Source organism: Sapajus apella, unplaced genomic scaffold (assembly GCF_009761245.1).
Source record: "Sapajus apella isolate SASKATOON/1434 unplaced genomic scaffold, GSC_monkey_1.0 scaffold2, whole genome shotgun sequence".
NCBI lineage: Eukaryota > Metazoa > Chordata > Mammalia > Primates > Cebidae > Sapajus > Sapajus apella.
This window is the reverse complement of record NW_022436942.1, coordinates 11699019-11724445: the sequence shown is the minus strand read 5'-3', so window position 1 is coordinate 11724445 and position 25427 is coordinate 11699019. Positions and strand designations below refer to the sequence as shown.

At 38.2% G+C, this 25427-nt stretch overlaps 1 protein-coding gene across 1 annotated transcript in view; it reads left to right on the top strand.

Moving 5' to 3' along the window:
* Positions 1 to 350: 350 nt before the first annotated feature.
* LEMD3 (LEM domain containing 3) overlaps positions 351 to 25427 on the top strand; it is a 74620-nt gene continuing 49543 nt past the window's right edge. The window contains exon 1 of the mRNA XM_032288342.1: positions 351 to 1913. Coding sequence (XP_032144233.1) covers positions 392 to 1913 — 1522 coding nt within the window. The 5' untranslated portion in view covers positions 351 to 391. The remainder of the gene's footprint in view (positions 1914 to 25427) is intronic.

Genomic DNA, 25427 nt, shown 5'->3' with positions numbered 1-25427 from the left:
AGAAAACTTATGCCATGAACTTCAAGGTGGATTTCAATTATTACTGCCCAGTGGCAGGAACCTAGGATGGAGAAGTCAAGGTGTGGTTTAGTAAGAGACAGCTCCTGGGGATGGCACTTGGAAGGGCAGGGCAGAGAACAGCCGGAGATGGGACGGAGAGGAGAGCGAGAATGCGCCGACACCTCAAGGTGAGAGAGTAGACCCAGTCTCTGCCGTGGGAGCCGCTCACTGCTCAGGTGGCTCTTTCCCGCTCAGGTGAGCTCCTCCCGCGCCTCCCATTGGCCGAGACGCCCGCGGCGCTGGGAGGGCGACGCAGCGCGGTCTAGTTCAGGGTCTAGGGCGGCGCGTCACTTCCGGTAGCGCGGAGCTTGTAAAACACCCTGGAGAGAAAATGGCGGCGGCAGCGGCTTCGGCGCCTCAGCAGCTCTCGGATGAGGAGCTTTTCTCTCAGCTCCGCCGTTACGGCCTGTCTCCTGGACCAGTGACGGAGAGCACCCGCCCGGTCTACCTCAAGAAGCTGAAGAAGCTTCGAGAGGAAGAGCAGCAGCAGCACCGGTCGGGGGGCCGCGGCAACAAGACGCGGAACAGTAATAACAATAACACGGCAGCCGCCACGGTCGCAGCCGCGGGACCAGTGGCGGCAGCGGCCGTGGGGATGGGGGTCCGGCCGGTCTCGGGCGACCTCTCCTACTTACGGACCCCTGGGGGCCTGTGCCGAATCTCGGCCTCTGGCCCGGAGAGCCTCCTGGGAGGGCCCGGGGGCTCCTCCGCCGCCCCCGCGGCTGGCAGCAAAGTGCTGCTGGGCTTCAGCTCGGACGAGTCGGACGTGGAGGCCAGTCCCCAGGACCAGGCCGGCGGCGGCGGGAGGAAAGACCGGGCTTCGCTCCAGTACCGCGGGCTCAAAGCGCCGCCGGCGCCCCTGGCCGCCAGCGAGGTGACTAACAGCAACTCCGCCGAGCGAAGGAAGCCCCACTCGTGGTGGGGGACCAGGAGGCCGGCGGGCCCCGAGCTGCAGACCGCGCCGGGGAAAGATGGAGCATTGGAGGACGAGGAAGGGGAGGGAGAGGACGGTGAGGAGAGGGACCCGGAGGCCGAGGAGCCGCTCTGGGCCAGCCGGACCGTGAATGGCAGCCGGCTTGTCCCCTACAGCTGCCGGGAAAACTATTCGGACTCAGAGGAAGAGGACGACGACGACGTGGCCTCCACCAGACAGGTATTAAAGGACGACTCCCTTTCCCGGCATCGGCCCAGACGGACCCATAGTAAGCCTCTCTCCCCGCTGACTGCTAAATCGGCCGGCGGCAGGCTGGAGACTTCAGTTCAGGGAGGGGGAGGACTCGCGATGAATGACAGGGCGGCGGCTGCCGGGAGTCTAGACAGGAGCCGAAACCTCGAAGAGGCGGCGGCTGCGGAGCAGGGAGGAGGGTGTGATCAAGTGGACTCCAGCCCCGTTCCTAGATACCGTGTTAATGCTAAGAAACTGACCCCTCTCCTGCCCCCGCCACTTACTGACATGGACTCAACCTTGGATTCGTCAACAGGCGCCCTTCTGAAAACCAATAATCATATTGGCGGTGGGGCCTTCAATGTGGACCCCCCCAGGATTTATTCTAACAGTCTCCCTCCCAGTGCGGCGCTGGCCGCCTCTGGTTCACTCAGGATCAATCACGCCAATCATACGGGCTCCAATCATACCTACCTGAAAAACACATACAACAAACCGAAGCTTTCTGAACCCGAAGAGGAACTTCTCCAGCAATTTAAACGGGAGGAGGTGTCCCCAACAGGGAGTTTCAGTGCCCACTACTTGTCGATGTTTCTCTTAACCGCTGCCTGCTTATTTTTCCTAATACTGGGACTGACTTACCTAGGAATGAGAGGGACAGGAGTGTCTGAGGATGGAGAACTCAGCAGTAAGTATTGAATCCTGTGGGTAAGGTAACAAAGGGAATGTTGTTAGTGGTCCGCTTTAGCCGCTCTTAGCATTTTACGTGAAGTGACTTAGCTGCAAGAACATGGTTTTTAACCCCAGCAGCGAGTGCATGTGTCATCTTTCATTAAGAAAGAACACCATTATCGAAATGATATATGGCTGGTTTTAAAAGTTTTCTGCATGATGTGTTGTGAAATTCAAAACAATTTATAAAAGAATATTATAAATTTGTTAGTAAAACTCATTTGTATATGTGATTTAATTTTCTTTTAGGCCTAAATAACTATTTGCGCAGATGCCAATTACTCAACAGATTTGAAGTATTAGGATAAGACACACCATAAATATAGTGTCTTTTTTTTCAAATTGAGTTGTGATTCTAATAGGCAGTGTACTAGCTCTTGAAATTTGAATTAAATATTTTGTAGTATTAACTGTATGCATAAGTTCGGATTAAATATTTTGTGGTATTAACTGTATGTATAATTTCTTTATAGTGAATGAATACAAAAAAGCAGCAAGGCACACCTCTTAATTGATTTCCCAGCCCAAAGAACTTTCCCTATCATCTGTACAAAAAATAGTCGTGGTAGGGCAGTGCAGGAGCTTGCAGTTAGATTTCCTTGGATTGGTTTCCAGGTCCTGCTGTTTACTTGCTAAATGACTGTAGGCAGCTGTGTTCATTGTAGAAATCAAAGTATCTCTGCTCATAAACACAAAAAAGATGAATACAGACCATTTTGTGTTCTGTGAAGGAAATAAGGATGAGTAATTGACGTACACAACTTTTATTTTTTTTCCTTTTTTTAAAAAAAATTACCACACTACACTGATGTAGGTGTACACTACTTTAGATTGAATGGAGGAGGTACTATCTGAGGTGAGACCTGAAGCAGAAGAAGACCATTCTGGGCCGAAATTGTGAGAGGAAAGGCCTTGAGTTGAGCAAGAGCCTTCTTCTAAGTTATTGTGGTTAAGCATCTGGAGCGAAGGGGAGAGAGTAAGAGTTAAAGCTTCTGAATTTTCCTAATCTATAAAATGATGCCACTTTGACTAGAATGATATTTGTAAAGATTAAAAGAGAAAGTAAATTAGTACAAAATGGACTTCTGAATACATAATTTCTCAACGTTAGGTCCCTCTCTGCATTCCCCTTGAAGGCTTCCTGCTCTTTTCACCCAAGTTGAATTCACTGTATTGTGATTTATATTTATAAAATTGGCTTATTGGTTTTATTTCAAAATAGAGTGAAAGATGCAGTTAGCCAACTCAGATAAAGAGTAGGAATCAAATTAGTGTAAGGTTTGATTTAGATATAGCCAATTCCAAGGCAGTCAAATAACTGATTATTACTATACTGTATTGTTTAATTTAAGGGGTTACAAGAGGAATGAAATTCAGCTCTTACTTTATTTCCTGGGAGCATGAGTGTATTGTGTCCTGCCGCAAGTATTTGGGAGAAAAAAATAAGGGCACACTAGAAGTTAAACTAGTAAAAGTTCACATAAATTAAACTACATTACCTATCAGCAGTAGCTATCTGCAGCTGTGTCTGTAACAACTATATGATCTGGCTTCTTTTCTTTTCTTTTTAAATGGAGTCTCACTCTGTTGCCAGGCTGGAGTGCAGTGGCAGGATCTGGGCTCACTACAACCTTTGCCTTTCAGGTTCAAGCGATTCTCATGCCTCAGCCTTCTGAGTGGCTGGAACTACAGGCATGTGGCACAACGCCCAGCTAATATTTGTATTTTTAGTAGGGAAGGGGTTTCACCATGTTGGCTGATCTGGCCATTTTTTAAGAGCTAATTGCTTTACACCTATTGTATCATTTAATCTTCCCAGCAATTCACAGAAGCAGGTGGAATTATCTTCATTTTATGGGTGAGGATGATACTAAGTTAAGAAATGCACTGAGTGTTGAACAGTTAATGGTAGGGCTAAGATTTGGTTTCAGGTTTTATTTCCACCTATAAAGACCATTTTAACACTATTTTGGGTATCGCTTGTAGATAGACTTCTAAATAAGTGGATACCTTTATTATGATTAACAAGATAATTGGTAGGATTTCATACAGAATTATTAATAAGCACAATTCTCAGTGAAGGTGACTTTCACATCTTTCTCATCAGTGTTAAGATGAATGACTAATGTGATGTACTAAAATTTCATGTAGAATACGATACGAATGCTAGGATTTTGGTATTCTCTTCCCCTTCACTGATAAGGAAGGAAGGAAAGAAATTATATTTGCATTTTAGTAAATGGTAAATGTGAGGTAACCTGGTCGTTGGAAAGAACAATGGCTAAGAAGTAGAGGATCTAGGTTCTAGGACTTGTCTGAATGACTGTGGTCAACCTCCTTAATCTCTGAGCCTCATTTTAATATACTAAACGGAAGTAGTAATATCTGCTATCTCTGGGGTTGTGAAGGTCAAGTGAGACACAGGGTTAAACATAAGGTGGTATTATTCAGAAGCTTAGATAAAATTTGTTATATTGCTGGTAAACTACAGTATAGAGAGAGATAGTTCAGACATTTCTATAAATGATATTTAGTAGTGCATTTCTTACGTGTTTAACATTTGGTTTTTATCCCATTAAATACACATTATTGAAATTAGTACAGACATTTGAATCAAAGTATAATAAATCCTTAAATGTGTGATATACCAAAACAACTTGGCATATTCTATGCATACTCTGGTGGAAAGAAGTGCCTGCTAGCTTCAGTTAGTCTGCACACCTAACAGTGTTAGGGTATCAAAAGTGAATAATATTTTCACTCCATTCCATATGCTTTGGCATACTATGATACTTAACCATAGAGTTCATTGGTCAAACAGTGTGCTTAGGGAAACACTTACTTGGAGTAGGAGTTGTCACCAAAAGACTGTAGGTTATATGTGAGATTAAGTTTTAGTACGCTTTTATTAGTTAAATTACATACAACATATAATAGATCAGTTTTTTAAATTGTTCTTAATCATATAGTCTTTGAAACTTTTTCATCAGTACCCTATTTTTTATTAATTAAATTGCTATAAGTCTCTTCTTCCTCATGTATAAAACTAGGAGTTGGATTAGATGACCCCTAAGCTCTTTCCAGCTCCAAGGTTTAAGATTCTAACTTTGAACTGCCGTACCAAAACAACTCAAGGATCAACCTGCAGAGTAGTCACTTGTTCCACAGGTGATTAGATCATTATAGCCCACCAAATGAAAATAGAGAAGCAGAATAGATTGACTATTCTAGGCTCATGTGATCATTATTAAAATTTTTTTTCATTTACAAAAGACATGACTTCTGCAGAAAGTTTGAATAGAGATGAAGGAAACAGTGAATGATTGTTGTACACCTCTCTTCCTAGCCTCATGCAGTGCCCATATAAATAAGTACAAGTATTAGATCCTTTCTGACCTTTCTTAATATTTTTCGTGTAAATGCATCTGTGTGTGTGTTATGTGTGTGTGCAGATTTTCATTCAACAGTAAGAGTGTCTACTATGTGCCAGGCACTATTTTAAGCAGCAGGGATATGTGGTGAACAATATGTTGGTTATATAGAACATGAAGTTTCTGTTATGGAGCTTACATTTCTAGGAGGGGAATGGACAAGTAAATAAGAATTTCAGATAAGGTAGTTGCTAACACAGCTATTGCTGGCAACTTTTGGGGGCTGAGGTGGAAAGATGTGCAATATTACCTATAGGTAGGCAGGCAGGCCCCTCTAGGGAAGGATGTTTGAACTGAGAGATCTGAATGACTTGAAGGAACTAGCCATTGACAGTCAGGGAGAAGAGCATTCTGGCAGAAGTAACAGCAAGTGCAGAATTCCTGAGGCAAGAACAGGCTTGCATGATGAAGGATCAAAAAGAATAGCCAGTGTTGTTGAGATATAATGAATGAAGGAGAAAATGGCATACCATGAAGTTACAGGTAGGTATGGTCCAGATCATAAGGGACCTAAAATGCCTTGAGGACCATTGAAGGAAGTCAGAATTTTAAGTGACATTATAGCATACATATTCTGCAATTTGTTTTTTCACTTAACATTGTATCATGGGTAACTTTTCCATATACTGATTTTAAGTACAGAGGTATAATTTTAAAATCTCATTTCCACTAGTCCCTTTCTCCTATGGAAATGATAAAATCTCTACCATTCTAAATATGTTGCTCTTCAACCCTCTTTTCTTCTGTAGTTGTTATTCTACTCTCAACCTCTATTTTCTGCCTCTATTTTCTTCCCTGCCATTCACTCAATCCTGTCTAGTTTAGCTTTCTTTACCAGCCATTCCTCTGCTATGTCTCTTCTTAAAGTTACCAGTTACTCAGTTTTCAAATCGTCACCTCTTTGGTACATTCAGTGCATTGACAACTCACTTCTTTATGAAACTCTCCTTTCTAAGCTTCTGTATCACCACCCTCTCCTTGTTTTCATACTCCTGTCTGCCTGTTTTAAATATTGGTGGTCTCCACAACTTTATCTTTTGCTGTCTCCTTTTGTACACATTTCTCTAGGCAGTTTCATTCACTCTCCTGGCCATTATCTTCCAGTTTTGTATTTTTGCCTTGCATTTCTCTCCTGAGATCTAGGTATACCTATTTGTTTACTAGACATCTTTTGGGTACACTAAAAGTATGTACCAATGCCATCTGACATTTTCCTTATCTTTACCTTGTTTTTGTCCCTCTTCCCTGTTTTAGTTAATGACGCTTCCATCCACCCAGAGCTCAAGAGAGAAACCTTGTATTTACCTAGATTCTTTCCTTTCCCTCACCTTCCTACAAACTTCCCAACATAATTGGTAACTACAAGTCCTGTAGTTCTGTCTCCTACATATCTTTTATATTTTTTTCTGTCCCTTGCCACTATTCTAGGTTAGTCTCTTGCCTGAACCCTTTTACTAACCTAAAATGGTATCCCTGCTTCTAAGATGTAGCTTCTAAGCTACATCTTAGAAGCAGGGTGGATGGAAGCATCATTAACTAAAACAGGGAAGAGGGACAAAAACAAAGTAAAGATAAGGAAATTTCTAAAGCACATATGTGATCATCCCCTCTTGCTTAAAATTACACAATGGCTTTGTCTTACTATTGGCCAAAATCTAAACTCCTTAGCTAAACTAGTCATGATCTGACTATGCCTGCCTTTTCAACCAGTTCCCCTCATCACACTTACTTTCTAGAAAACTGAACTACTTGGTGTTCTCTGAGTAAGTCATGAAATTTGTGGTTTTCTACTTGTGCACAGGTTATCCCCTTTTTGGGGAATGTTGTTTCTTTAATGTTTAACTGTGATTCATTCTTAAGTATGTCATCTCCAGACATCTCTGACTCTCTGTCTCTTTGCCCCAGAGTTTGGCCCATCATTTTGTGCTCAAATAAGATCTTAATGCATTCTTCATAGCATTTAGGACAAAGTATTATAATCGTGTGTCCATCATGCCAAATAGATTACAGCTCCTTTCTTTAGAGTAATCTTTCTGTGGGAGTAGAATACAGTGGTAAAGAGTACAGGCTTTTTACTCAGTTATGATTTTGGCTCTACTTTTTGAAGTAGACTACACTAGAGAGGTAATTGCCTCATACTAAAAATGCAGATGATTAATACTATCTGAAGATGACTTGTATTGAGATAATGCATCTGAACTAGTGTTGTTGTCTGGCACATGGAAATCTCTTAGTAGATGGAAGTCACATTAGTATCTTCAGCACAGATTCATTATTCAGCAAATATTTGTTGAATAAATGATCACATATTAGATACCCAGTATATATGCACTGTTAACTCATATTATCTAACTCAGTAATTGGTTATCTACCCAGTATCTGGTAAGGATATAAAGAAGCAATCTTATTCCTGTAGAAGCCTCCACACCACTAATAACAGTCATAGGAAATGGCTAAGAAATATACAGGATATTATGTGGTGTCACACTTTTATAAAAGGGGAGAATTCACTGTAAATTCTCTAATGATCAGTCTTAAATGATCAAAAGCTCTCAATTCCACATTTGGATTTTATTCTATAGGTTGAGTAATGGGAATCCATAGAGGTTGTAAAGCAGAGGACAAGCATGATCGGATTAATATTTTAAGAAGGATAAACAGGTGATGGTATAGATAGTGATAGGGTTGGAGGGAAGTAGAGTGGTAAAACCTGAAGGAGGCTGATAAAGGGAAATGGAGTTGGATGGGCCTATGAATGAAATAATTCATTTGAAGAAAGAATCTTTTTTTTTTTTTTTTTTTAAGATGGGATTTTAACCATGTTGGTCGGGCTGGTCTTGAACTCCTGACCTCAGGTGATCCGCCCCCCTTGGCCTCTAAAGTGCTTGGATTACAGGCATGAGCCACCATGCCCAGCCGGAATTTTTTTTGTTTTTTGAAACAGAGTTTCACTTTTTGCCCAGACTGGAGTGCAGTGGCATGATCATGGCTCACCACAACCTTCACCTCCCAGGTTCAAGTGATTCTCCTGCCTCAGCCTCCTGAGTAGCTGGGGTTACAGGCATGTGCCACCATGCTTGCCTAATTTCATATTTTTAGTGGAGACAGGTTTCTCCGTGTTGGTCAGGCTGGTCTCAAACTCCTGACCTCGGCCGATCTGCCTGCCTCAGCCTCCCAAAGTGCTGCAATTTCAAGCATGAGCCACCGCGCCCAGCCAAGACATATGTTTTTGAATATAGAGAATAAAGGAGAGCTAGGAGTCAAAGATTATTCTGGTCATGAGCCTGGATGACTGAGAGAATGGTAATATCATTGGAGGGATTGGAGATGTTGAAGATGGATCTTGTTTGGGGAAAAGTGGTTTAGGGAAAATGAGTTTACTTGGGGCTCATTGTTTGAGTTGTTTCAGTAAACAATTCTTGTAGGCTTTTGTAGATACAGAATTGGAGTAAAGATGAGAGACTGGTGCTAAATGTGAGTACTAGTAGTGTTTACTAAAGGAATAGATACTTTTAAATATTTGTTCTTTTAGAGTGTGTGTGTGTGTGTGTGTGTGTATAATTTTATTTAAAACCTAGACCAGTTGTTAGAAAGAGGTACCATGTTTTATGTCATTGTAGTTTAAAAAATATTTTTACTTTTTAAAGTAGACTAGCTAAAAGGTCCCGAACTTGGAACCTAAAATGAACATGGGGAATAACGATTTTGAAAAATAGTTGTTGTTCTCATTCTTTTTTTTTTTTAAATATGAGACAGGGTCTTGCTCTCTCACCCAGGTTGGAGTGCAGTGGTGTGATCATGGCTCACTGCAGCCTCAGCCTCCCCAGGACTCAAGCAATCCACACAGCTCAGCCTCCCGAGTAGCTGGGACTACAGATCTTGCCACCACACCTGGCTAATTTTTTGTATTTTTTGTTGAGACAGGGTCTCACTTTGTTGTCCAGGCTGGTCTTGAACTCCTGGGCTCAAGCCATCTTCTCACCTCTGCCTCTCAAAGTGCTGGGATTACAGGTGTCAGCCATAGCACCTGGCCTGTGCTCTCATTTTTGAAGAATGAAAGCTCTGTGTTATGTTTGAAGTTTTACAAGTTGACTACTTTGTAAGAAAATAAATCATAGATCTATGAGAATATTCCTGTGAATGCCAGGGATTTGCAACAGTTTGATGATTTAAGAAATTAAAGTCTATGAAAATGTTTTTCATTTGAAAATTATCCCTGGAATGATTTAAAATGAAAAATAACTTGTGAATCTCTACAAATATATCCACAGAGACTAGTTTGTGAATACACTGGCATAGATATCAGAGAACCTGGGTTTCAATATCGGCCCTTCAACTTGCTAGCTTCTTTTTTTACTAAGGCAAGTTGCTTAGCCATTGTAAACCTCAATATCTTCATCGGTAAAATAGGTTAAATGAAAATTAAGTAATGTGTGTAAAGTAAAACTCATACATGGCACATAGTAATAATAACTAACCCTTATGTAGCATTAACTGTGTGTAAAGTAAAACTCATACATGGCACATAGTAATAATAACTAACCCTTATGTAGCATTAACTGTGTGTAAAGTAAAACCCATACATGGCACATAGTAATAATACCTAACACGTAATGCATTGTATATTAATACCTAATACATTGAACAATAATACCGATAACTTTCTAATTTTTAAAAGATTTGGACAGTCTCAAATCTGGTAGGGAAAGTGATCATTTGATTTTTATTATCACTTGTTCTTTCCATTGTTCGTTTTTAGGATATAAAGACGTTTTGTACCTTTGTTCTCCTTTTTTTGCTCTTTTTAGATAAACTTCATATTTTCCCTTTATACTTATATTTGTTTTAATGGAAATGACGCATTTGATAATTTCAGGGACACTTCAAAAAATTATTTTCATGATACCTAAGAGTTGGGAAGTTTTTAAAGCTTGCTTCTCCTTGCTCATTGATTATTCAATATCAACTCTGCCTTTCTGAAAAATATGTTATATAAATAAAAGGAAATTTATAGCCTGAGTGCAAAGATAATTACATAGTTTATCAGTTGTTTAAAAGAGAAGTATGCCTTAAACTGTTGGAACTCTCCTCCAAAATATAATTGTTAGTATATAAGGACTACTAACGTCTTTGTGAAAATTTTATTACTAGTGATATAATCTAATTTAGAATAAAGATATATTCTAGGGGTGGGGAAAGCATCAGGATAAATAGCTAATGCATGCTGGGATTAATACCTAGGTGATGGGTTGATAGGTGCAGCAAACCACCATGGCACACGTTTGTTTACCCATGTAACAAACCTGCACATCCTTCATAGATATCCCAGAACTTAAAATTTAAAAAAAGGTTTATTTTAATCTTTATTATACACTAAAAATTGCTGCCATTTAATTTGGGAATATAGCTTAATACTAATTGTGGAAATTATTATAACAGTTATTTGCTTATACTTTGGATTTTGATTTTCATCTTTAGAATTTATTTTTAACATAGATTTTATTTTTGGAGACAGAGTCTTGCTTTGTCACCCAGCCTGGAGTGCAGTGACGCAATATCGACTCACTGCAGCCTCTGCCTCCCAGGTTCAAGCGATCTCCTCCCTCAGCCTCCCAAGTATCTGGGATTACAGGCACATGGCACCATGCCCACTACTTTTCGTATTTTTTAGTAGAGATGGGGTTTCACCATGTTGGCCAGGCTGGTCTTGAACTCCTGCCCTCTGGTAATCCATCTGTCTTGGTCTCCCAAAGTGCTGGGATGACAGGAGTGAGCCACTGTGCCCAGCCTTAACATAGATTTTTTTTTTCAGCTCTCCTGAACTAATTGGGTAGTAAGTATGCACCAACAATTGCTGTCCTGTCCTGAATGTGACATGAATAGAAAAAACCCTTTAGTAGCAAATGGGTGTTTTAGCAAATAGCAGAAAATTAATTTTGTTTTTCAGTTAGCTCATATATATCTGAGTATGTGTACACACATACACATACACACACATAATTTGCTGACTATGGCTAATTCCTGAAAGCATGCTGTTCTTACAAAGGAAGCCTTTGCTCTGTAGGAATTCACCAAGTTATAATTTTCAAAACATATATGAAGAGGATTGTTGAAATTAATTAGAAGGCGGGGGGAGTCTTAGAATATCTTCTTCTGGCCTTTGAACTATGGCTTGGAACCTTGGTCAGCTTTAGTAATGACTTCTGTGGTTTTTAAGTGTATCTCCCATGAGATCGCAAATGATTTTTTTGTTTGATTTCATTCATTTGAAGAAACATTAAGTTTCTCCTACTCATTTTTTTATTTACTCACCCATTCACTCAGATTTATTGAGCACCTATACTATGTACCAGGTAATACCAGAAGATGAGTATATATAATACTTTTTAGAACTATAGGAGTGGCAGTCTCCCCCTTATCCCAAGCTTTGGCTGACATTCTCTTCTTTTTCCTAAGTATTTCTGCCCTAGCTAGCCTTCAGAATTGGGATTTTGTTACCATGCAACAATGTTTCAGAATTATATATTATGACTTGGGAAACATACTTTAAAAATTAGCCTCTGTAAATTTGACTATACCATCTGGTAAAGCTTACCACAGTGTATATATACACAAAAGAAATAGTTGGATAATTTAAGTAATACTTGTTGATCATTCCTTTCACCATTTCTGTATTACCATTTTCTCAATTGGGAATTCTACCTTTAAAAACTGTACAATTGGCCGGGCGCAGTGGCTCAAGCCTGTAATCTCAGCACTTTGGGAGGCTGAGGCAGGTGGATCACGAGGTCAAGAGATCGAGACCATCCTTGTCAACATGGTGAAACCCTGTCTCTACTAAAAATACAAAACATTAGCTGGGCATGGTGGCACGTGCCTGTAATCCCAGCTACTCAGGAGGCTGAGACAGGAGAATTGCCTGAACCCAGGAGGCGGAGGTTGTGGTGAGCCGAGATCGCGCCATTGCACTCCAGCCTGGGTAACAAGAGCGAAACTCCGTCTCAAAAAAAAAAACAAAAAACAAAAAAAACCATACAATTTAATAAATGTAGGTTTTATTGCAGGTTTCTAGGAGTAATTTTTAAAAAAGGAAGAGACATGAAGAATGAATTTGCCAAAAATGAAAATGTTTTAAAATCCGAACATTTATGATTATGGTTCAAGATGTTCTAGAAATACTCTTATGCTTTTGACAAAAGTGTTATTTTGTTTTTTTTAAAATGTCATCTCTAAATGTCCCTTCTTTCAGATTCTAAAGCCTTAGGTGATAAGAGCAATCGTTGAGAATTTCCAATGTGTGTGAGCACTTTATTTTAATTTTCATGAGGGTAACTACTCATACTATGTCTGTGAATAAAACAGATAAAGGGAATAAGGTTATAAGTGATTTGTCGAAGTCCCACAGCTAAGTGTTGGAGCCAGCATTTGAACCCAAAATCTAACTTTAGGGTTCACAGTAGTAACTACCAAACAGCAGTAGAAATTTTTATACTTTATCTTACTGTTAGCTGCAAGCTTTATTTGGGCAAGTAAGGTATACATAACCTCTGGGCCTTGTTTTTTGCATCTGTTAAATGAAGATATAGTAAAATCAGCTTTACTTCCAGCCAGTGATTTTTGGAGAGAACTACTGTGCTAATGTCTGTAGAAATGCTTTGGAGAAATTTGGAGTGATACATAACTGTAATTTTAATATTATAAGTTAGGACTTAAGAGCTATAGTACTTTAATTTAAGCAACACATGTTCAGCACTATGACATGTCCTGTCAGTCATGTTAATAAGTAATAGAGTTGGCTAAACTTATAGTCCTTATCAGTATTTTTAAACCTTTCACTGAAGCTGTCTGAGCAGATAAAAGGGAGTTATCTTTTCACATTACATAATTAGTGCCTTTCTTATCTCCAGGACTGAAAAATAATGTTTTTCTTTTTGCAGCTATATTAAACAGGTGATGACACAACTTGAAATTGGATTGTAGCCTTGCTGATCCCTAAAAGGTAGATTTGCTGATAGGAAAGTCAGAGATGGGATACATTGCTTTAATCCAAAATACAGTACTGAGTTTGAGACAGAAAAACATTTTTTTAAGAATGAGGATGGGTCTTAGAGTAAGCTTCTGTTAATATTATGTGAAGAATAGCAGTACATACAGTTGGTAGAGAAGGGTGGCTTTTTACATGCTGTTCTACAGCTACTTAGTAAGATACCATGAGTACTGTTATTATCAAAGTGGGAAGATGACATGTGTCTCTATGAATATGCAATAGGTGAATATTAAAATAATACTACTTAAATTAGAAGATATTTAAAGTGCATTAGGATCTTCAGTCTCTTAGATAAGTCATATGAAGCACATAATGAAATTTCCATCGCGTTTTGCATTTGAAACTGTTATCAGTGATGGCTTAGGCCACAACTGTCCGATAGAAATATAAGTCATATAATAGCCACATTAAATCGTAAAGTTGAGATTAATTTTAATGATTGATTTTATTTAATCCGGTATACCTAGAATACTATTTTGACACATAATCAATATAAAAATTATTGATGAGGTATTTTATGATCTTCTTTGAATTCAGGCTTCAGAATCCCATATGTATTTTGCACTCATCACGTATCTCTATTCAGACTAGCCCTATTTCAAGTGCTCAAGAGTGACATTTGACTAGTTAGCTACCCTATTGGGCAGTGCAAATCTGGACCGTTCTGAGTTGTGGAGTTACATTATTGGTTTAATGAGACCCAATGACTGTCAATTTTTGAATGCTTGTAATGTGCCATGTAGTAGATTTTTGTAGTAACTCTATGATGTCAGTTTTGTATCATTTTAGACATAGACAGTGAGGTATGGAGATACTAATTTGCCTAAGATATTAAACAGGTAGTATGTAGGGGAGCAGGATTTAAAGCTAAATCTGACCCTAAAACCCTTGTCCTGTTTTCTGTATTGCACTGTTTTAAAACACTGCCACTTAAGGGTTGGGCAGGTAGTGAGTGAGCTGTAGTTCTGCCATTGGTCAGCCAGTGACTTATGATTTAATTTTTCCTTGTTTTTAGGTACAAAGGACTTCTTAGCTTAGAGTAGAAGTGCTATCTTCTAAGTCTTTACTCATATTCTTTATTGGGAATGTTCCTTTATACTCATTCTCCATTTTCCATTCATTAAACTGCTTTCTACGACTCTTTAAACATGTAGAATGGAGAGATGGCTCTTACTTTAAACATGTAGAATGGAGAGATGAAGGAAAACTCAGCTCATATTGGCAAAAGTGAAAACTGATGTTTAGTAAAACTTTTGTCTTGATGAAGAAGTTTCCCAAGGGTTTCAGTACTTCGTTCTGAGAAAGATTTGGGAAGTTCTTATTCATTATGCTCTTTAAATTGTAAATATTTTCTCAATTATTTTACAGGATGTTATATAGTGGATTAATACTTAGCAGCATCTTCTAATTAATTTGAATAATTTATTTGAATTACATTTGGATTTTCAAGAATATTTGTTCACAAAGACAAGCCTTTTCATTTCAAAAGGAAAAATAGGCAGTCCCTAATTTTTGAATATATTGTCTTCCAGATCGGGTGTAAAACAGTTGTTTGAACTTGAAGCATGTTTTACCACACTGTTTTTAAGTTCCCAGGCTAGCCCACAGAATCCTATTTAAAACCACATCCTATTTTAGCCCTAATATGCTATTAGTTTAAGTTTAGGGACTCAGAGCATTGGAGCGTGTTCTGCGGGAGTTGGAGGAGAAAGGAAGTTTACTTATGGTGTTTAATATTTTCTCTTCTTATACTTTTTCATCTCTTAATTCCTGTTTTCCAACTCATACTGGCTTAAGCTTTCTGTTGTTTTACTGTAATCTTGGCTCAATAACTTTAAAGGGTTTAATAACTTTAAGTGCTCAAGAATGTCAAAATTTTCTGTATGAAATAGGTTTACTTGTTGAGTGCTTGGCCACTAAACATTTTAGCTCATTCATCTTATTTAGTCTTAAGAGTTTCATGAGGTAGGGGCTAGTTTTTCATCATTAATGAGGAATCTAAGGATTAGGTTAATCATTTTGTCCAAGTTTATAGTGCAGGGAGAGGAGTTATGTTGTTGGGTAAAAACGTTAGCAACATGACTTGAAAGCTCATCCACTAATCATTGTACATACCATTTTCCTCTTTCACTTATCCTCTTCTCCTTTCTCTCTTTACTAAGTCCCAACTCCCCTTATTGCCTAAATTCAGATACTTTTTTTTTTTTTTTTTTAAAGAGACGTGTTTTGCTATGTTGCCCAGGCTGGCCTCAAGTAATTACTTGAGCCTTGGGCTTAAATAGTCATCCTACCTCAGCTTCCTGAGCAGCTGGGTCTGCAGGGATGCACCAGCAAGCCTGGCAGTCATCTACTTTAAACTGAATTTTAGGGGAAGCCATTTGATTGAATGAATTCATAATGTAATATTGTAGAGCTCTGTTCATAAAAATTGTATGATTTTATTATAAAATTCAGTAATGTGATTATCTTTGGTGAGGATTGAGTGACTATGGAATCAGAATTTAGCCCTGCCTCTCTAAATTATTCTTTATCCTTAAATGTGTAGTAGTTGGGTTGCCTACAATTCTACATTTTCTGTTAAAATTTATGGCAGTAGTTTCTAACTATGGACTGAGAACATTTTGGGAACTGTGTCCATTATAAAGTGTTGCCTAAAGACCTAACAAATAATTTGCCTTTCATACTGTGCTATTATTTTTCAATGGTATTTCATTACTGCAGTGATTAAAATATAGCATATTGTATGCATGGTAGAATTTTGTCATATTTTCTTAATAAGTGGATATCAAAAGTACTGTTATAGGGAATCTGAATATCGTGATATAAATGAAGAGGTCCTTTTGCTTTAAGAGTGGAGAATCATTACTTGAAGAATGTTACAAGGAAATGATATATAAAATTTATTTACTGGTAATATTTTAGCATTTATTTTTAAGACATTCATACTGAATGTCAGAAAATCAGTTGTAGTGTTGAAATGACTGACTGACTTACCAGCTGGTAATGCCCTAATCTCAGAGGTTGTTGTACAAGATCTTGATTAACTCAGATTCTGTTGGTATCTTTCATTGGTAAAACATTTTTATTTTTTAATTTTTTTCAGACAGAGTCTTGTTCTGTTGCCTAGGCTCACTACAACCTCCACCTCCTGGGTTCAAGTGCTTCTCCTGCCTCAGCCTCCTGGGTAGCTGGGATTATAGGCACACGTCACGACGGCTGGCTAATTTTTGTACTTTTAGTAGAGGTGGGGTTTCACCTCGTTGGTCAGGGTGGTCTCAAACTCCTGACCTGATGATCTGCCCACCTCAGCCTCCCAAAGTGCTGGGATTACAGGCATGAGCCACCACACCTGGCTTGGTAAAACATTTTTGGCAGTAAGTGAGAAATTTAGGCATTATAAAAGACTTGGGGAGCCTTGCCTTGGAGTTTTCTCTCTCTCTAAGAACTGTTATTTTATCCCAGTACCTCGATGGTAGAGACAGATCAAGGTTGGAGTAGCAGTATATTATTTTATAAACAGTGCTATTTTTTTATTTGATGCTAGGATTGGGAAAATATGATTTATTAATCTATCTGAGATATCTCCCTCCATGCTAGTGGGCATAGTTACAAAACATCCTGTTTTACATTGGGTTACTAGAGTCCCAGAGAGGGTAACTTGCCTAAGATTGTAAGTCATAAACTTTGGACCTGGTATTCCTTGCCTCAGAGATTTTTTTTTTTTTTTTCATTTTACTCATTGCTTTTTATTATGAAGAGATACTTATTCATCTAAATGATATAACTTTTGGAGCAAGCATTACTTAAAAGAAAATTTATATTTTACTTAAATTTTAAAAACTTAAATTGTCTTAATTTTTAAAACTGTGCAAGGTTGAACCTAATACAAAAAAGCTAGAAGTTATATTAATGCCATCCTACCCAAGAAGGAAAAAGGATAAAAATATTCAGTACCTTTTAAAAAATTCTAATATTTGGGTTAGGAAATGAGAGAAACCAGGATAATTTAGGAGAGTCTTCTCCTGAATTATGTTTAGGGCAGAATATCAATCCAAATGTACTTTAAAAAATAGGAGTATAATACTCTGCTAGATTGGTTTAGATTGCTTTTTTTCTTACGCCGACACCTGTTTTTTTTTTTTTTTTTAATTCCTTTTGGTTAATAAATTCTTCAAGGGTTAAAATAATAAAAGACACTGATGTTACATCACTAAGTGTGTAGTGATGAACTATAGTACAAACATGAGAGTTAACTAAAAATATATAAGTATGGTGTATGGGTTTTGATGTTTAAAAAGAAAGATTAAATAGGCTATAGTAGTATGTTCAATTTGGAAAAAAATAAACAACTTAAAATGGCAAGTCAAAATTCAGCTAAGACCATATGCTAGCTGGTACAGGCATAATATGAATATAAATAAGTTACTTGTGCTTTAATTTGCAAGGCCTTTTACATATGTTCTTACACAATCAGCTTTACGAGTTTATCACAGGGTTGTTGCCATACTTTTCATTTATTTTTGCTAATTCTTTTAATTAATTTTGCTAGTTCTGTGGGAAGGGAGGATACACTGAGTGAATAAAAGCAGATAAATTTAAAATCAATGTTTTTGCTACATAAGATCATCCTAGGGCTTAAAAGGGTTTTAGAAGCCATTAGCTACTTTAGGCAATATTGGAGTTTGAGGGAGATAATGTTTTAGTTATCTCTTTTGGTTATAAGGACAGTTTTAAGAAAGTATTTGCTATGAGGATGTGTGTAGACTTGAACTGTAGATACATTAACAATCAATTCAATTCAAGGGATTCCAAGCCTGTGATTGTGTGTGTGCCTCTGTCTCTCAGTACTGTGCTAAGTTTTTCTTGGATTATTTCACTTAGTTCTTGAAATTGAAGCCTAAAGAAACTCATCCAAAGCCAGTAAGTGGCAGAACCAGATTTGAGTACAGATAATTTGATTCCCACCATCAGATCTTTGTTTCTAAACTGTACTATCTGCACAATTTTGTATTATTTCATCTATTTGTAGTTTAGATTTCCTTTGGAATTATTCTCACTTCCCCCACTTAAAAAAAGTCTTAGGCTGGGTGCGGTGGCTCACGCCTGTAATCCCAGCACTTTGGGAGGCCGAGGCGGGTGGATCACGAGGCAACATGGTGAAACCCCGTCTCTAGTAAAAATACAAAAAATTAGCTGGGCATGGTGGTGCGCGCCTGTAATCCCAGCTACTCAGGAGGCTGAGGTAGGAGAATTGCCTGAACCCAGGAGGTGAAGGTTGTGGTGAGCCGAGATCGCGCCATTGCACTCCAGCCTGGGTAACAAGAGCGAAACTCCATCTCAAAAAAAAAAAAAAATAAAATAAAATAAATAAATAAAATGAAAAAATAAAAAAAGTCTTAAATTCTACTAGACCAGGAGTTCTTAAACAGTGGTCCATCAATCTTAAGGAAGAGATAAATGGACTCCAGGTAAGTAGTAACTCCTTGAAATTGTATGTACAGTTTTGAATATGTATGCATTTTTAAAGGGTTCATAAATTTTATTAAATTCTCAAAAGGATCTCTGCCCTCCAAGGTAATGAGGGTCACTGTACTATTAGCAGCTCTAGGTAAGGTTCTGAGTTCTCATCTTTGTATTACCTAGCACCTGGTTTTTGGTTACTCAATAAATATTTGTTGAACAGACCTTAACAAATAGAGATGGTATGTAGGAAAATACCCTTGAAATTAGTCCTAATCTTGGATTTGAAGATACCATCAGTGTTTATTTAAAATGGTATTAAGGGTCAGTCTTACTGTCTTGGTCCAGAAAATTCTGGCAGATTCAAATTTTATGAATCAAGTTTTTTGAAGTGAGTTTTTTAAAATCAGAGAATAAAGTAATATTCAGCATTTAGAGTCTACAATAAGTTCTCTTAAAAAGGCCAGGGTTTTTTCCCCCCTCCAGTGTAGTATTAAGACTCTTTTAATATTGGATAAAGCATTAGGGACCATTACACCTTTTAAACATGAAAATCATGCTCAGTTGAAGTACATTATAAAAGCCACATGGAAACTGAGAGAAACTGAAGGTGGGATAGATGAAGAAAAACTTTAGGCAAAATAAATCAAACAGTTTATTTGATCAAAGTGTGATTTATGAATTGGGTAACACTCAGAACTAGCGAGTGTCCAGAGAATTCCTATCCAAAGCAGTGATGGGCAATGAGCTTTTATAGGCTGAATGTGGAAGTAAGACAAAACGTAAGTGGAAAGGCCCTAGTTAGACGTTAGTTGGTGGTTTCTGCTTGGGTATATTTAAGTTTTGTTTTACTGTTTACATGGGTTTGGGTTTTGGTTTGCTTACAGAGGAGTTCTGTTCACAGAGAAGTCTTCAGGCTAATGGCTTCTGCCTTACTTGCTTTAACAGTTCTTTCCTTTTGTCAGCCTTTCAATCTTGAGTGCTTGAACAAAAGTCCAGCATTGGTGCCACTTTCTGTCACCATTATAGCAGACTTACTTGATCTCGGTATGGAATACATAAATACATAAGTCATGATGTCAGGCTCAGGGAAGAAATATTATTCCTTTTCTTTTTTCATCTTATTTTTGTTGCCCTAATTGCAGTGAGACCATTTGGCATATTGCTGGTGGCTGCAAACATTCATTTAAGACACTAGAGAGAATACAGTGCACCAGAGATATGACAATGGGCAAATCAGAAGGATAATAGTTCTTTCTTACCCACAAGAAATACGTTTCAGGACCCCCCCACCCCGCCCCGACCCTTACTCTGGCAGTGGATGCCTGAAACTGTTTTACTACCAAACCCTATATATGCTATGTTTTTCCTATAATACATACCTATGATAAAGTTTAATTTATAAATTAGGCACAGTTAAGAGATTGAACATAATAACCAATGATAGAAGAATTGTAGCAGTGTATACTAATAAAAGTTATGTGAATGTGGTCTCTCTCAAAATATCATATTTTACTGTACTCATCAATTTTTGGTCCATGGTTGACAGTGGGTAACTAAAACTGCAGAAAGTGACACTGCTGTAAGGAGGGAGGAGGGACTTGTGTTACCAAAGGACTGGCATATGCTTTTTAGACAAGGCCTATGAACAGAACCAAGTAAAATAAAAGAAAAACAAAGGTTGATGGCTAGAACAAACCATAAACTCGCTCTGTGTGTCCAGAGGGCAGTTGGTCAAGGTTTCTAGATTTGAGCTCAAAGCATATTTTCCAGGTTTGCAGTTTGAATCTTTCTGGTTATGGCATTGGGCGTTTTGGTGAACTCCCTGAGTGGCCCATTCATCAGCAGGGATGAGTGTTGCCCAGTACCAGCCTGTAGGGCTTCAGGAACAGAGCAGTTTATAGATATAATGTCAAGGTCAATGAACAGGACTAGAATCTGATATGCACAAGGGTGCCCTATAGTTCTCTACTGAAATATAATTTTTCTCTCTATAGCCACTCCCATTTCTATCAAAGATAATCACAATAAGACTAATTTGTTTGGAAAATAGGTCTAGTTTCATTAAACTTGGCTTGATTATTACATATGTGCAGCAAGAGGAGTGATGGACCATATAGGTTCTTTTAAAATCTGTTTTGCTGGAATTTTAAAGGTATCTCAGACTAGACTTTTACAAGCCTCTCTAGGCTGTGAAGCCATGCCAAAGACTTACAAGTAGATTTTGCCTGTAACACCTATAGATTTGAATGAATTCCTCTCTTCTCAAAGTCCTCAAAATATTTTTTAAAGTTACTGGGTCTGCCTTATTCAACCCTTAAGGCCAGGAAACCTGTAAAGCCTCATACCACACCAGTTTTTTCCAAGGGGCTTTCATGACTTTATGAAGTAAACCTTAGTTCTTTAAAACTGGCCATATCCAGTTCTATGGACATTTTCAAATATGATTTTCCAGTCAAAATCCTTGATATTATAACCAGTGTTTCCAATTATAATTTGTTACAAAGAGAACAGATTCTTATTGAACTTATGCAAATAACTTACTGTAAACCAAAAATAAAATTTGAAAGCCCCCTGCAACCATCTGAATGGACTCCCTCCTTGGCCAGGGCACCCTAACATTTATCCTGAATGACTGCTTCAGGCCATGATGGGAAGTGGGGGTTGGACATGCCTCAACCATGCCCATGATAGGCATCTCCTTAACCTTGGCAAAATAAACTTCAAAATTGATTGAGAATTGTCTCAGTTGCTTTTTAGTTTATACTGTATTATCATAAAAATAGAAATGCTTGCTGATCGTTTCTGAATTCTGGAGGTATCAGATAGTTGAGAAAAGGTGTTTCATCTTCATTCACAAAGGTATACTTTACCAAATTGTTGAAAGTTGTAGAGATAGCTTAAGAGAAAAAAAAGTTTCCTAAAACACTGCAGAATCAGCAGTGTTTTAAACAAAAAGCCCATTAAAAACCTATAATTTTTCTTCATCAGTCATTTAGTCTTATGTACTTCCTTTTTTGTTTAATATTGGGTTAGCAGTTTTATGAACTAGTTTCTTCATTAGTGTTGTGGAAACTCTTAGCCAGACCAATGGTATAATCTTAAAGTTATAAGAAACCTGTAGTTGTTCAGAGTCTTTTCCATGAATCTCCTTGAAGATGAAACACTAGGCTTATATTTGCTTGCAAAAGCTTTCAGGAAATCAGCAGAGTAAACAGTTAACTCTGGATGACAGGACAAAATGGCTATGATAATAATTTATTATAATGCAATTGATAAGGAAATTTTATTTTTGTGACATCAGTATTTTAACATAAAAATCAAAATTATGAAAAATCTGGAGACAGATGCTGGAGAGGATGTGGAGGAATAGGAACACTTTTACACTGTTGATGGGAGTGTAAATTAGTTCAACCATTGTGGAAGACAGTGTGGTGATTCCTCAAGGATCTAGAAATCGAAATTCCATTTGACTCAGCAATCTGTTACTGAGTATATACCCAAAGGATTATAAATTGTTCTTTTATAAAGACACATGCACATGTATGTTCATTGCAGCACTGTTTACAATAGCAAAGACCTGGAACCAACCCAAATGCCCATCGATGATAGACTGGACAAGGAAAATGTGGCACTTATACACCATGGAATACCATGCAGCCATAAAAAAGGATGAGTTCGTGTCCTTTGTAGGGACATGGATGAAGCTGGAAACCATCATTCTCGGCCAACTGATACAATAACAGAAAATCAAACACTGCATGTTCTCACTCATAGGCTGGTGTTGAACAATGTGAACACGTGGACACAGGGACGGGAGCATCACATACTGGGGTCTTTCGGAGGGGGGTTGGGGAGGGACCGTGGGTGGTGGGGAGGTTGGGGAGGGATAACATGGAGAGAAATGCCAGATATAGGTGACAGGGGGATGGAGGCAGCAAACTATCTTGCCGTGTATGTACCTGTGCAACAGTCCTGCATGATCTGTACATGTACCCCAGAACCTAGAGAACAATTTAAAAAAAAAATCAAAATTATGACTGATAACATCATACCAGGACATATTAGATTTGTAGGAATTTTATACCATTTCTAGAACACTCAAGAACATACCCAGGCAGATATAACTCAAGGAAAGTTAAACATCATCACTTGTTTGACAGTGCTTACCGTGCAAATTTAACATACTAAATACAGCTAATTAATTTAACATCTCTCTCTTTATGAGGAGAGAGAACAAATTCTTTTGAGATATTCCAGGTGTCCCCTAGAAACTACCAAAGTTAGTTCAGCGTCAAAAAGACCTAACAAAGGCCAGGCGTGGTGGTTCACACCTGTAATCCCAGCACTTTGGGAGGCCGAGGCAGGCAAATGTTTGCTGAGGCAGGCTGGTCAGAGACCAGCCTGACCAACATGGTGAAATCCTGTCTGTACTAAAAATACAAAATTTAGCTGGGCATGGTAGTGTACACCTGTGGTACCCGCTACTCCAGGAGGCTGAGGCAGGAGAATTGCTTGAACCTGGGAGATGGAGGTTATAGTGAACCAAAATCACACCATTGTACTCCAGCCTAGGCGACAGAGCCAGACTCCGTCTCAAAAAGAAAGGCAGAATAATGGAATAGAATTTTGGGTAAGTTTGTCAGAAATATCAGATGTTTAAAATACTTGATTAAAATAGATCACAGTTCACTTGAAATAATACCTACTGATTTAACCAAAGCAGTAATTAAGAGGCAAATACAGAAAGTTATAGTTGTTAAAAAAAAAAAAAAAAAAAAAAAAAAAGGACCTAAGAAATATAGAGGATTCAGTTTTCTTGAGCAAAGCCTTAATAAAGCAAGAACAGACCAAAACTCCAAGAAAACTTTGTACCACGGTACTTTTGATATTAAGATTCATCATTTTAAAAAGTAACTTTTAAATACAAAATTCATTCACCTACTAGCCACCTTGACCACAAATAAAATTACTTTTTCATGATGCTTTTCTATATGTCTACAGTTTTCTTGTATGCATTCAGTTTTGCCGTATACCTTTCTTCCCATTGTGAACAATCAGTCATTCTACTTTAGGATAGAAATTACTTTTTCCCTTAACAAAAACATCTTTTTTTTTTTTTTTTTTTTAGCCAAAAACATGTCTTACTTTTCTCCATGTAGAGTTGTTTCCCTTATGATTTCTAGTTTTAATTACCATATAGTAATTGGAACTTGTAACTTTTAGTAAATTTAATTTTTAGACGCATGTGCTTCTTCATGGTAGTTTTTCAGTGGGACATGGGACATGATTGCTAACAGACTTGAGTATCTTTCGTTCTGAAATAAGCCAAAAGTGGATAACTTAAGTTCAGCAGTTAATGTTTCAGTATTTTATCTTATTTGGAAATGATCTAGATCTTCAATGAGTATCTGTCATTTAATTTAACTTAGCAAAACTTCAATGATGTAAGTTACCAGAGATTTTTGAAACTGGTTTTAAGTAGATGTATTATAACATAAAATAAAGCTAGCCATTATCAAGTTATTTCCTTGTTAGCTATATTTACAGCATGTGCATGTTAGGCAGTCATCGTGAAAGCAAGAATCTTATAAGAGTTAAATACGTGGTTTTTTTTTTATTGCTTTATTGCTGTGCTGGATAATACATAAAGCTGTTAGCAGAACATATTTGAGAGACATGGCACCAAAGTATATTACTAGCGGCGAATTCATATGGGTTTGCAGCAACCTCAGTTCTTGTCTCCTCAGAAGAAAGAATTTGACTGATAGGCATAAGGCCGAAGGAGAGATCGAGGCAAGTTTTAGAGCAGGAGTGAAAGCTTTAGAGCAGGAATGAAAGAAAGTGAAGTATGCTTGGAAGAGGGCCAAGTGGGTGACTTGAGAGATTAAGTGTGCAGTTTGACCTTTTGACTTGGGGTTTTATGTAGCGGCATGCTTCCTGGGTCTTGCATCCCTTCTCACCTGATTCGTCTCTTGGGGTGGGCATGTGCAGTGGCCTGCTAGTATTTGGAAGGGGCCAGCATGTGCAGTGTGTTTACTGGAGCTGTATGCATCCTCATTTGAGGTGTTCTTCCCTTACCACTCAGATGTTCCTGGAAGGTCATATTTCAGTTAAACTCATCCATGTTGCCTCTTAATGCATATGCTGGAGCGCAAGCAACCTACGCCTTGAGATCTTATTAGAGAGCTGCTGATCACCAGTTTCAGGTGTTTCTATTTATTGGGAAACTGCCTCTTATTATTTTAGGGAGACAACTGCCTGGCCATCACCTGATGGTCACCTAACATAACTGGTGTGTGTATCTTTTAGGAGAGGGGGCCTCTCCTGCCCTGCTCATACCTGACTAGCTGCCTGCTGTAACAAGGCGCCTGGAAACTGGACACTGCACTGTCACTTGCACATTTGTTCTTAGGTTGAACCCATGGTTCTAGAATCTTAAACATCTAGTAAAGGTAACAAACTTATTTGCAAAAGCAGGAAAAATTAAATGTTGTGGTCATATTGTACTTAAAGCTGGTAACTCAGAAGA